Consider the following 13,518-nt stretch of genomic DNA (forward strand, 5'->3'; position numbering starts at 1 on the left):
CTAGCATATACATCTATAAGACTACATCTAGTTGCAATAGCAGCTTATCTACAAAACTGACAACACTACAGTACTCGCTATTAAAGCTTTAATGGAAGAACTTAAAAGAATAACTCCCCCTAGAGTTCCACCCTCTCCAGTGTGGAATCTTAATATCGTCCTTACAAGGCTCATGGGCCCTCCATTTGAACCTCTGCACAAATGTGAACTACTATTCCTCACTTGGAAAGTGGCCTTCCTTATAGCCATCACATCTCTTAAAGAGTGAGTGAGCTTCAGGCACTAACCATACAAGACCCATTTTTTGCAAATTCATCACAACAAAGTGGTTCTCAGGACTAATCCAAAATGTTTACCTAAAGTTTTTCTGCCTTTCACCTTAACCAGTCTGTTGAACTACCAGTATTTTATACTCAACCAGACTCAATGGCAGAAAGGGCTCTTCACATGCTAAATGTTAAAAGGGCACTACTCTATTACATTGAAATAACTAAATCCTTTCGAAAGACTAAAAAACTCTTTGTTGCTTTCTCCCCACCTCATAAAGTCAATTCCATTTCAAAAGCAGGTATTGCACGGTGGATTGTGAAGTGCATCCAAATATGCTACCTTAAAGCCAAGCGTATATTAACCATTCCCCTTGGAGCTCATTCTATGCGCAAACTAGGGGCTTCTATGGCCGCCTTAGGGAATTTTCCAATAGATGGCATCTGCAAAGCTGCAACTTGGTCTACACGCACACATTTACAAAACACTATTGTGTAGATGTGCAAGCAAAACAACAAGCTAGTGTGGTCCAGGCTGTCTTAAGAACGCTTTTTCAAACCACTGCAACAGATTCAGGCAAGCCACCGCCACAAACAAAACTGCTGTATAGTCTATGCAAAGTATATAATCTACAGCTCATATTCCTCGAACGGAAAATGCTTCTTAACAGGATGCATCTGTTCTTAGCATGTAGAACTGTAGATTCATATACACCCACCGCCTACCCGGGTATGTTTATCTGTTGCAGTGTTATCTTACTTAGATACATCACACATTGGCATCTCTTTCTATTTCTTACCAACTCCATCATCACCCTTTATGGCGAAAAAAATCTGGGAATGGAGTCGATGCCCATGTGCACTATCATCGTAAGGAGGAGTCACCTATATAAGGCTTCTTCAAACATCCAAGCCCAACACCAGATGGCGTTCTATGCAAAGTATATGAATCTACAGCTCTACATGCCAAGAACAAATGCATACTGGTAAGTAGCATTTTCCTTTTATACTGTTTCCGCGTTTAATGCATCATGTCAGACTTGTCTGATGTCCTAATAATAAAGCCTCTACACTGACCTTTTCTCCCTTAGACGAGTATGATGCCTATATCATAGTGTCCTTCGTCAACGCCACCCTGGTACTGTCTATTGGGGAAACTGTGGAGGAAGTGACTGACTCTGGTTTCTTGGGCACAACACCCACCTTGTCTTGCTCTTTGCTGGGGGAGGATGCTTTGGTGCAGGTAAGGATCCAGTTACATATTCCATTTCTTGTGGCTGTTTCAGTGGCTTTCCTGCCTCTAATGTAAGTTGCACATTATTTGTTTAAATGGGACCAACCGTATGCAAATTGCTTTTGGCCCCACTGCAAGAGAGCTGTAAATGCTGAATTTCATGCTTTTACATTGTGGAGTGAGGCAAATATGTTACTAACTACTAGAGTTGACCCACCTGGCAGTGCAATGAACACGTTTTTCTTTAGTTTTTACAAGATATAAAGCTTTGCTCCCATGAACTTGTGCTGCAAAAAGGCAAACACTTGTATTTACTTAAAGTTTCCATATATATATATATATATATATATATATATATATATATAATATATATATTTTCTCATGCAATCCTCTAAAATGTGAATGCTTACTTTGTGTCGTTTATCTACAAATCAGTGCATCTAAGCTAAGAATACAGCTAAGTCAATGTCTAAACTTTCAGGTGTACCCAGACGGTATCCGACACATTCGCGCAGACAAGAGAGTAAACGAGTGGAAGACACCTGGCAAGAAGATAATTGTTAAGTGTGCTGTTAACCAGCGGCAAGTGGTGATTGCTCTGACCGGAGGAGAGCTGGTCTATTTCGAGATGGACCCTGTAAGTGCAAAGTAACAAAGAGATCTGTACAATCCTATTCTCTGTGCTTTTAGTGTGTGTGACTTCTGTCTGTTACATGCGTTAAGACTATTCTGGTGCTAAAAGATAATACCCACATTCCAGAGTTTTGCAGAAGTGAAATTGTATAGTGAATGGTCCCAGGGTTTATTTACTTTATTTGTTTATAGCACTAGCAAATAGCATGGCAATGAGAAATTTAAAATAGCGCACTTTTCAGCCAGCCGGTACATAGAACTGCGGCGGGGGTTACAATATCAACATAATTGTAAATGATATAAGTTAGTAATCCTGCTATATGAATGGAAACAGGAAAGACAGACCTATTTTCAAGTAGGCACGCTTACCAAAGCACAGAATGAACAGCAAGGTATTTTTAGACTGTTACGTTAAGTCTTGGGAGGTTTGAGTTACGAGTGATTGAGGCTGGAATCTCATGGTAGTTCCTGGTCGCTGCGTTACATGTCTCACAATGCAATCCTTTGTGCATTAGGGTGTGAAATTTTATTGACTGAAGGGGGTAGTATGTGTAAGTGAGCGAGAATGAGGTCATTGGGCAGGAAGAGGACACAGGCTTGACGGAGTTCGCTGACAATGCATTTTACTTGTATAACTCAGTTTTATCTTCTTTGAGTTTGGGAAATGTATTTTGCTTCAAGGAGCCACTTGTTGGGACTATTGTCTCTTATTGGGATGCATGATTAGATAAACCTTTCATATGCAACTAGTGCTTTTAGTGAAGTCGTGTAATGATGGGATGTCATTAGCAGAGTATGGAGTGAATTGCCTGCCGTATTCCAGGATGAGACTGTGGAAATATAAATAAACTTTACCTGGAATGTGCTTTTCTGGGCTGGTCAGGCATGATGTTCCAGCTGTGCAAACCATGCCCCCTTTATGTTGTCATTTGGGGTGATGGGTGTTCTCTATTATTGGTGTGTCTTTGATAGATTCACATGCTTGAATATTCCCCGTCGTCGAAGTGGGAGTCCCACGGTAAATATCATAGTAATGTAGCTATAGCACAGGCATATATACATAGAGAAAGCAAACCATAGAGTTTTCCTAGATAGACAACATATCACTTCTATGATCTGTCTTGGTCATTATGTTTTGGTCCAAATTCCAGCCAATCAGGCGTCAGCACCCTCTTAGAATGTTCTCCTCAGAGGCTCAGGCCCTCAGATTTTCTAGCGCACGTCGTGTGAAGGGAGTCTCACTGAGCTCTGCTCAGTTTTTCTTCTCAAATCTCTCAGAAGCTTATTTTTGGAATGTCTACCACCAAGAAATCCCTCTTCAGGCCTTGTGGTAGCTGTCGAAAGCAGAGACTTCATTCTGAAGACCCTCATAAAAAATGTATTTCTTGTCTGTATCCTGAACATCAGGTTAAGGATTGCAAGAGATGTAGGATCTTCTCACAGAAGACCTTGGCTACAGAAGTTGAAGACTTCAGAGAACCCTGTCTCTGATGTTGAGAGTGTGTCTTCCATCAAAACTTCTTCATCTCTGAAGAGAAGCAGTGAACATCGGAAGACCTCTCCTAAACCTAAAGTGGTGAAGAAACATCACAAGGACTAGCCTTCCACTTCAAAAGGGGTGAGTTCTATCCCTCAGTCTTCCTACTCCTGTTACGCCCTCGAGATCTGACTCTCAGGCGTCTAAGACTGCGCAATTTTTACCTCAGAAACTGCTGTCCTCGACAAATCCATCATCTCTTCTCCCGTCGACGAGAGCGGCCGTCGTCGAGCCAGCGACGACGACATCATCATCATCTATGAAGACGGCTTTGGTCCTGTCAGCGTCTTTGCCATCGACGTTTCTCAGTGAAGGTAAGACCCATCTCGTCGACGATACCTTTGACATAGACGACGACACCAGCTAAACAGAAGAAGGCTCCGTCGACGCTTCCCTCGTCGTCGATGGTGGCTTTGTCGGCGGCGGCGGCAGCATTGTCGGCGGCCGCCTCTTCGGTGGCTGCCTCTGCGGCGGGGGCTTTGTCGGCGGGGGCTTTGTCGGCGGTGGCTCCGTCGACTGTGGTTGCGGCGGCGGCTCCGTCGACGGTTGCTGCGTTGACGATGGCTTTAGTTCCTCTGAAGTCATCTAGTTCTCTTAACCCCTTCGTTGCTGGCCCGTTTCCGCCGCTCTGCGGTAAACAAACGAACAGGGCGGGGCCGCGACGAACCCCAGCCGTCATCAGCACACGAGCACCGCGGAGCGTGACGGCTGGGGTTCGTCACCAGCATACAAGGGGTTAAACTGCGCCATTCCTCCTTAGAGGAGTTACTACCGATTCACACACCATTTCAGCCTCCGGCAGTATTATTTTCTTCAGAAGATGAAGAGTCCGATGACGATGGGCGATTCAGAGCAGCTCGAAGTCCTTCCGAACTATTGATAAAATGTCAGGACTCAGATGAAGACCACCTTGAGGAAGAAGAAGAGGAGGAGTATGATGATTACTCTACTTGTGAACCACATCCTGAGCCTATAATGTCACAGATTCCCCTGATCTTAATTTCTAATATACAGTATATGCTGGATGATTATAATCGCCGGTTTCCGAGATCTGTACAGGCCTCTCCAGCACCTCAACCTCCTGTTCAAGCTACTAAAGTCCCAGTGGTGACACCTTCAGATTCTGCAACAGGGTCTCAGCAACAGACCCCTAAAGTTGTGATTGAGGACGATGACGATGACAATAATGATGAAGCTGGTGGGAGAGAAGAGGGTGAGCTGGATGATAGGTCCGTACTTTCAGAATGGGACAGCTATCAAATTCAAACGCCATCCCTGCTCCAGCTCCTATAGATTCCCCACCAGTTGATATAGGCAGTTTCCATGTACTCATGGAAAGAGCAGCGAAAAGGTTCCAACTTCCCAGGACAGTAACTGAAGAAGAGTGCTTCTTATATGATTTTAAAGTACAGCCCCAAAAGCAAGTCCTCTGTATTCCAATCATTGATTTTATTTGGCAAGAAGGATTAAAAATTATGCAAAATCCAAAGTCTATTCCAGCAGTCCTACCGAGACTGGACAAGAAATATAAAGCACCTGCGACTTCACCTGCGTGTTTGATTTCTCAGACAAAGCCCGATTCGATAATTACTCAGGCGGCACAACGACGATCACGTAACACTTCGTCTCCAATATCCTCCCCACCTGACCGTGAAGGTAGGCGTCTCAATGCCATAGGCAAGAAATTCTCAACAATGGCAGCTACAACAGTCCGTGCTACCAACTCAATGGCCCTACTTGCCAGATACGACCGACAAATGTGGTCGGACATTTCTGCTTTAGTGCAGTTAATTCCGGAGTCTTCAAAACCAGAAGGATTAAAGACCCTACATGAGGGGAAAAGATTTCTTCAGAGATGATTGACTGTTGTATCGATGTCTCATCTACTGGTTCTTGCCTTTTAGCAGGGACGGCGGTTCTCAGGAGACAGGGCTTGCTCAAAGCAACATCTTTCCGTCAGGAAGTTCAAACAAAAATTTGAGATATGCCTTATGACGGAGAATCTTTGTTTGGGCAACATATAGATGATGCACTCCAAACAATAAAGAAAGACACCAAAACGGCCAGTGCTCTTGGAACTCTGCAATTTAAGAAGCAAACTTTTCGAGGCGCAAGAGGCCGTGGTTTCCCGTCCTCTTTTCGCGGCTCTTTCAATCAATATAGACAAGGTCAGCAGCGTTACTCCTCGCAGTCTCAACAATCGTACAGACAACACTCTTCATTCTACAGGCAAAACAGAGGTAAATCCTCTTACAGAGGAAAGGATTCCTCTAAGAAGACATGACTTTCATCTTCAATCTTTTCTAACCCGACCCGAGTGTCCACGGGTTGGAGGTCGGATCTCTCAATTTTACTCCAAATGGTCACAAATTACTACAGACCAGTGGGTCTTGGATATTGTACGCAGGGGGCATGCTTTCGAATTCCTAAAAATTCCTCCCAATTCTCCACCAAGAGGTCCTCCTCCTGCGCATCTCAAAGAACTTTTAAAACAACTCTCAATCCTGCTAAGAAAGGGTGCAATCGACAACGGTACCAAAACTCTAGAGGGGCAGGGGTTTTTATTCAAAGTTTTTCCTCATTCAGATCAAATCTGGAGAATGGCGTCCTATTCTGGACCTACGTGCCCTAAACAAATACATCAAAAATCAGACGTTTCGCATGCTGTCCCTTCAGGAATTCTCCCCTTACTATCTCAAGGAGAATACATGACAACATTGGATCTCCAAGATGCTTATTTTCATCTTCCCATTCTTCAAACGCACAGGAAAATTCTCAGATTCTGAATAGCCGGGAAGGATTTTCAATTCAAAGGTCTCCCTTTCGGGCTTTGTTCTGCTCCCCTTGTGTTCACCAAGGTTCGTGCACCAGGGGTAGCTTACCTTCGCCTGCAAGGTGTGCACATTTTTCCATACCTAGACGACTGTCTTCTAAAGGCACGATCATTCAAGCAGGCTTCCAAACACACTCAAATCTGCAAGTCCCTTTTTCAGTCCCTGGGCCTCACATTCAACATGGAAAAATCTTCATTTCTCCCTGCTCAACAGAATATTCTTAGGAGCCATTCTGGACACCAGTCTAGCGAAAGCTTTTGTGTCGCAAGTAAGACGTCTGCGTCTCCACAAGTTGGCGTCCTCCCTCCTGTTAAGAGTCCCCTTCTGTCCGACAGTTGAAATCTTTCCTAGGGATGTTATCTTCTTACATCCCTCTTGTCCCTTTCTGCCGGCTGAAAATGAGACCTATTCAGGAAGAGTTGGACAATCAATGGGCTCAAGTCTCTGGAACTTTCAATGATCTACTCAGCATCACACCTCGAATGAAGAAAGGTCTCAAGTGGTGGATTCTTGAAAGAAACGTCTCGTCTGGCCGTTCATTCCTGGTAGACACTCCAAGCTACACTCACAACAGACTCATCTCTAGAAGGCTGGGGTGCTCACCTTCAAGGCTTAAGAGTAAAAGGAAAGTGGAACTTTCAGCAAAAGGCCTGGCACATCAATCGTTTGGAGTTACTGGCCATTTACTTGGCACTAAAAGCGTTTCGTCCTATCATACCAGGAACATCGGTGTTGGTTCAAACGGACAACACAACGTGCATGCACTACATAAACAAACGGGGGGCACAAGATCCATTCTACTATCCTGTCCGGCTCAACAGATTTGGGAATGGGCTATTCAGCATTGTCATTCTTTCAGCAGTGCATGTTCCGGAAGCATCAAAACGATCTTGCATATTCTCTAAGCAGGTCCTCCACAGTGAATCACGAATGGGAGTTACATCAGCCCACACTGAACCACATTTTTCGGATATGCGGTCGCCCGAATCTGGATCTTTTTGCAACATATCAGAACCACAAATGCCTGTCCTACGCAAGTTGGCTTCCACAACCAGAGTCGTGCGGAAATGCTTTTTGTGATGAATTGGTCGACAATATATCCCTACGCTTTTCCACCAATCCGTCTGGTTCCCAGAGTTCTTCGAAAAATGAGGGAAGAACCCGGTCACATTATTCTAATCGCTCCCAGGTGGCAGAGGCAAATATGGTACATGGAACTCCTGCTCCTGTCCCTGTGCGATCCATCATCCTTCGCTCTCTTCAGAATCTCCTGACGATGGATCAGGGCTAAGTTTGCTATCCCGACCCAGCTTCTCTACGCCTAGCGGTTTGGAACCTGAGCACTATAAATTTCTGAATTTGGACATTCCTCAGGATTGTAGAGAGGTCCTAGCAAAAGCAAGAGCACCTTCAACTGTGAAAACATACAAACTCAAATGGAAAAGATTCTGTCTATGGTGCAGTGGGGCCCAGGTGCACCCTATACATTCCACTCCTGAGCAGCTCTTGCCTTTCTTTTTACAATTAGCAAAGTCAGGCCTCTCGTTCGCCACTTTCTAGCAGCAATCTCACGATTCCGTCAGGATGGCTGTAACTCTCTTTACTCTTCCAGAATCATTCAGCAATTTTTTAAAGGTGTTTTTCGGATGTTCCCGCCAATCCGTAGACCACCTCCTCCTTGGCGTCTACATATTGTCTTGGCACAACTAATGAGACGCCCTTTTGAGCCAATTCATAAAGCTGATCTTAAATACATTACTTTGAAAACTTCTCTACTTCTGGCTCTCACTTCCTCACGTCGAGTCAGTGACATTCAGGCGTTTACTACTAAACCACCTTTTCTGCAGTTTACCAAGGACTCCGTATTATTACGCACCTATCCAGTTTTATCCCTAAGGTGCCGTCAGACTTCCACATCAACGAAGCATTTGTTTTAAAGTCCTTTTTTCCTAGTCCTCAGACATCAGCAGAAAGAGCACTACACTCCTTAGATATTAAAAGGTGTCTAAAATTCTATCTTCAAAAGACAGCGACAATGCGTAAATTGGACCAGCTTTTTGTGGCCTATGGGATGATGCAGAAGGGACAACCAGTCACCAAATAGACAATTGCACGCTGGATTTCTTCTGCTATTGCCTTTTGCCATCGACAAGCAGGAAAGCCACTTCCTGCATCTGTCAGAGCGCATTCTACTAGAAAGGTTTCCACGTCTACAGTGCTTTTTGCTGCAACATGGTCCAGCAGGCACACTTCTACGAAGCACTACTGTCTAGATGCTGCGGACAACGCTGATTCAGCTGTGGGACAAGCAGTACTTCGAAATCTTTTTAAATAAGGTGAACCTATGTTGCTTCCCTCCTCCTATACAAGGTACTTTCTTCTTCAATGTTCTACTTCAATCTTTTGTACTGTACATGATTATGGCTATCATTATAATATTATTAAGATGATTGATCAGTACCTTGTATTTTAATTTTACTGCTCACTACTCTTAATCAAGCATGTGAATCTATGAAAGACACCCCAATACTGGAGAAAAACAGAAGTTACTTACCTGTAAACTGTGGTTCTCCAGTATTGGTGTCTTTCATAGATTCACATGCGACCCACCCTTCTCCCCTCAGAGGCTCTTTCTCTCTCTTGATCTCCTGACTCTATATTACTCTGTGCTACGAAAATCTGAAAGCCTGAGCCTCTGAGGAGAACATTCTAAGAGGGTGCTGACCCCGGATTGGCTGGCATTTGGACCAAAACATAATGAGTAAGACGTATCATAGAAGTGTTATGTTGTATATCTAGGAAAGCTCTGTTTTTTTGCTTTCTCTGTCTATATACTTTTGCTATAGCTACATTGCTATGTTATTTACCGTGGGACTCCCACTTCGACGTCGGGGAATATTCAAACCTGTGAATCTATGAAAGACACCCATACTGGAGAACTACAGTTTACAGATAAGTAACTTCTGTTCATATTGACCATCATCATTGATAGTCCTAAATATTAATCCTCTTCTAAGGGTAGGATTCTGGACACTTATTTTCCATTAAAAATATGTTCATATAAAAAATTTAAAGGGACCAGATAGCCAGTGCTCTAAACTACTGATACGATCCCAGGTGCAGTCTGTTACGTCTGCTCATTTGAAGCAAACCAATCTTAACATTTGGCTTTTTTCACATTAGACCGCAACAAACAATATAGTTGAATATTTTCCTGCTCGTGCTTGGCTACCGCTTGATGATCTCCTCCTAGATGCGTAGTAGTGTCCCTTATTTCTGTCAGATAGCCAACAGATAATTTCTGGGTGAACCTAGAGATGATTTCACATAAGTTAACTTAGCTGTTTCTCCTTTTATGACAGACGCTCATATTGATATTTGTAGATCAGGCTATACCTTTTTGCAACACATTTCTGCCTGCGTTGTGGCTTTTTCCGAGGTGATGTGGCACACGAAAACATGAATTGTCCCATTGTTGCATTTTATATTCATCTTCAATAAAATGTTAAAACATGGAGGTTTTGCAACACATGACAGATAAGCAGGCATGCAAAGCCTCTTTGTGAAACCTTTTTTCTGCCTATATATTCTCCTCTTCTCTGTATTCTCCTGACCTGCTCTCGAGTATGAGAAGCAGAGTTTTTCAATTGTGTTTGATCCCATGTTGCTGAAGAGACAACTTGAGCTGTACTTTTTAGTAATGGGTATTTTCATTGGATTTGCTCGGAGAATGGGCTAGGGTTAGTGAATTAAGGTCTTTGCACTCACTAGTTTATCCCAAAAAACGGACTAACCCGTATTGCGCTGTGCTCTGGGTGTCAAAACCATTAAGTGCCTAATGGGGTAAAGCTTGCAGTTCACATTTTCTCTATCTATCTATCTATCTATCTATCTATCTATCTATCTATCATGTTTCTTTGTAGTAAATGTGGTCTGATTTCTAACCTTGTTGGCTCTTGTCTTGGGACTTCCTTTATGTTAAATACAAAATCACTTTACTAAACTGAGGCGTCGCTTCACTTGGGCATTCATGTGTTTGTGCATGCTTGGTGTCTTGCACATATCAATCCCAATCTATAGCTTGTGGTTGCTTATCATATAGTCTAGCCTGGTAAGATATTCCACTATTCTGTACAAAAGTGCATAGATTTTGTTAGAGCAGTCTACTAGGACATGGCTATGAAAGCATAAAAAATATTTTGAGTCCTGAAGCTTCGGGTCATTAGGGAGGAAATATTTATGTCTAAATGTAGTAATGTAATGTCTGTGTATTTTTTGCTATGGGTGCAGAAATGTAATGCAATGTATTTCCTAGATGCCAGGTAATAATTTCTCTCTTTGCCTCTTGCAGTCAGGACAGTTGAATGAGTACACAGAGCGCAAAGAAATGTCTGCAGATGTGGTATGCATGAGTTTGGCTAACGTCCCACCAGGAGAGCAGCGCTCACGTTTTCTTGCAGTCGGGCTGGTGGATAATACTGTCCGCATCATTTCGCTCGATCCATCGGTAAGTAGAGTGATATTTTGCCTCTTTTGTTTAACTGAAATAAACATCTAGTGGATTTCCTGCTGAGCTGACTGTTCCTGTTTGCACTTTCCCCATTTTACTTGGTTGCCTGTTTTTTACCAACACTTTCTCTTCTAAGTCCATATAGGACTTTGTGGGAAAGTGGGTTTCTGTTACAGTACCCCCCACTTTTTGTCTGGCTTTTGATGCAACTTTGACTGACTGAGGCTAGCGCTTGGACGCCCCAGTGCAGCAATCGCGCTTTATAAATTTACATTTCATTTCATTTTTCATTTCATTTCGTGTACTGGGACCCTGCTGTCCAGGTTCCCAGTACTAGTGTTCTTTCCCTAAAGCTGTACCACAATTCGCAACTTCAGGCCCCCTTGGAAGTACCTAGTAAATGCTACACCTGGCACCTTGGGCATTGGCACTGAAGACAGTCCCCTAGGGACTCCTCACCAGGGCCATGCTAACTGCCTCTGCAGCCTGCATGCCCTGGTGGAGACAAAAACAACAGAGTCGACATGGCACTCTGCCTGTGTGCCATGCCAAGCAGCACTGACTGAGGTATAGGTAAATCGCCCCTCTATCAGGCCTTATATACCCTAAGGCAGGGTGCATTATATCTCAGGTGTGGGCACATCTGCATGAGCATATATGTCCCTACAATATTTAAGTCTAGTCTTAATATTGAAGTGCCAGGGAAGCCATTGAGAGTTCATGGGCTGGAATCTTGACATCTCGAGTTCCGCAGCACCATGATGCCTTTAATGAGCCAGGAGTATTTAGTACCAACCAACTCCTGAGAGGTGCCCCCTGAAAGCCTACTAACCCTGATGTGGTTCCTGACTGGCTTTAGGCAGCCTGTCGCCACCAAACATTTTTCAGGCCCCTGGGTTGAGTCCCTGCTTTCAGAGGCGAGAAACAAAGCACATTCGGGGCAGAAGTGTCTGACCTCCTTCCCCCAGGGTGAGCAGAGTGCTCGAGAGGGAAGTTTCAAAGGTCTTGCTGCCTTTGTAATGCGACCCCAGCCTCTGCTGCTGCCAGCAGTTGCCAGTCCCCGGTTCAAACCCCCACTTTTGGCGAGAACACCGGCATGAAAACTTAGAGTAGGAGGTGTGCCCCCATTGTCAACTCCACTTCACAGGTGCAGGAGGCGAAGAGAAGCACAGTTTTCAGTGCCTACCATCTGGAAGATTGTGGGACTTATCCAATCAGTGCTGGGGCTATGTCCCTCTCACAGGAGGGTGGCATGTCACTCCCCTAAATCTTGTATTTAGGTGACACCCCCAGACCCTGAAATCAAGATTCCTGACGACCTAAGAAGACAGTGTTGCACCAGCAGAGAAGCCTACAGACATCAACTGACATGGCCCCAGCCCTACTGGCCTGTCTGCAGCCCTTCACGATCCTGTGCCAAAAGACGACCTAGCAACCTACAAAGCCTTGGTAGGACTGCCTGCCTTCGACCTGTTCAGTAGAAACCAACCTCAAAGAACTCTGCCCTGAGGAACTGTGAAACCAGTGTCTCTACACCAAATGCCCACGGCCGAAGTCCAAGTGATACACCAGTCCTGTGAAGGTTTCCAAGCACTTCTGAGCAAGGGTTCACTATGGGCTGACCCCAGCCGGACTTCACTTCGAAGCCTACTGCCTCAACTCGAAGACTCCCCCCCCCCACCCCCAACCCCCCCCAACCCGGACCGTGATCTGCCTGGTAAGACTTTTCCCTGTACCTGAAGTCTCTGTGCCTTTGGGAGCTTGGCCAACAGTGTCCCTATGTCTCTCAAGCATCTCCACATACCTGGGCAGCCTTGGGCGTCTTCATCCAGCCTCCTGGCCTGGACCTGCAGCCTTTCTTCAAGACTGATCTCCTCCATTGAATTGCATTCGGCACCCAGTGCTGTGTTGGCACTCTGCACTCAGCCACCCCTGTGCCGCTTAGGGTGCAAGTTTGGTGCTGCCTCGTGGCTCTCCTGTGCTTACCTTAACTCCAGGAAATCGCCTCCTGACACTGCTTTACTCACCTGTGAGCAGCACGACTTCAATTACCTCCTGTCTCCATTGATTAACATTGGGCGCTTGACCACGAATTTGACCTCTGCACCTAGCTGCCTCTGTGCCTGCTGGTGGTGCAGTCTTGGTGCTGATTTGAACTTTGCCTGGTGTTGACTCTAGAACCCCGAGACGGAATGTATAAGTCCAGTATTTACTGCAAAACTGCATTCTGGTATCCTCCCATAGCTTAACATTGCTAAACCTGAAAACTGCACTGTCCACTTTTTAAAGTGTAAAGTATTTTTCCTGAAAAACTTAATGTTCGAGGCATATGAGCTGCAGATTACACACTATGCATAGATGGCCGCCTAGTGTTGGGCCCGGATGTTTGCAGTTTGTTTTGTTGTAGAAAAGTCTTTGGGAGTCAAGGGCATCAGCTCCATCCCCAGATTGTTTTAGCGTATTAGCAAATGATTTGCAAATCCACTGTAAACTTAAAAAAAAAT

The 13,518-nt window shown here is 44.6% G+C and overlaps 1 protein-coding gene across 2 annotated transcripts in view; it reads left to right on the forward strand.

The window, feature by feature from the left end:
- Nucleotides 1-13,518, forward strand: part of SF3B3 (splicing factor 3b subunit 3) — a 274,045-nt gene that overhangs the window by 85,685 nt on the left and 174,842 nt on the right. For both annotated transcript variants that reach the window (XM_086945281.1, XM_086945280.1), the window contains exons 12-14: nt 1,358-1,509; nt 1,982-2,137; nt 10,856-11,011. In XM_086945281.1, coding sequence (XP_086801407.1) covers nt 1,358-1,509; nt 1,982-2,137; nt 10,856-11,011 — 464 coding nt within the window. The remainder of the gene's footprint in view (nt 1-1,357; nt 1,510-1,981; nt 2,138-10,855; nt 11,012-13,518) is intronic.

Source organism: Lissotriton vulgaris, chromosome 12 (genome assembly GCF_964263255.1).
Source record: "Lissotriton vulgaris chromosome 12, aLisVul1.2, whole genome shotgun sequence".
Taxonomy (NCBI): domain Eukaryota; kingdom Metazoa; phylum Chordata; class Amphibia; order Caudata; family Salamandridae; genus Lissotriton; species Lissotriton vulgaris.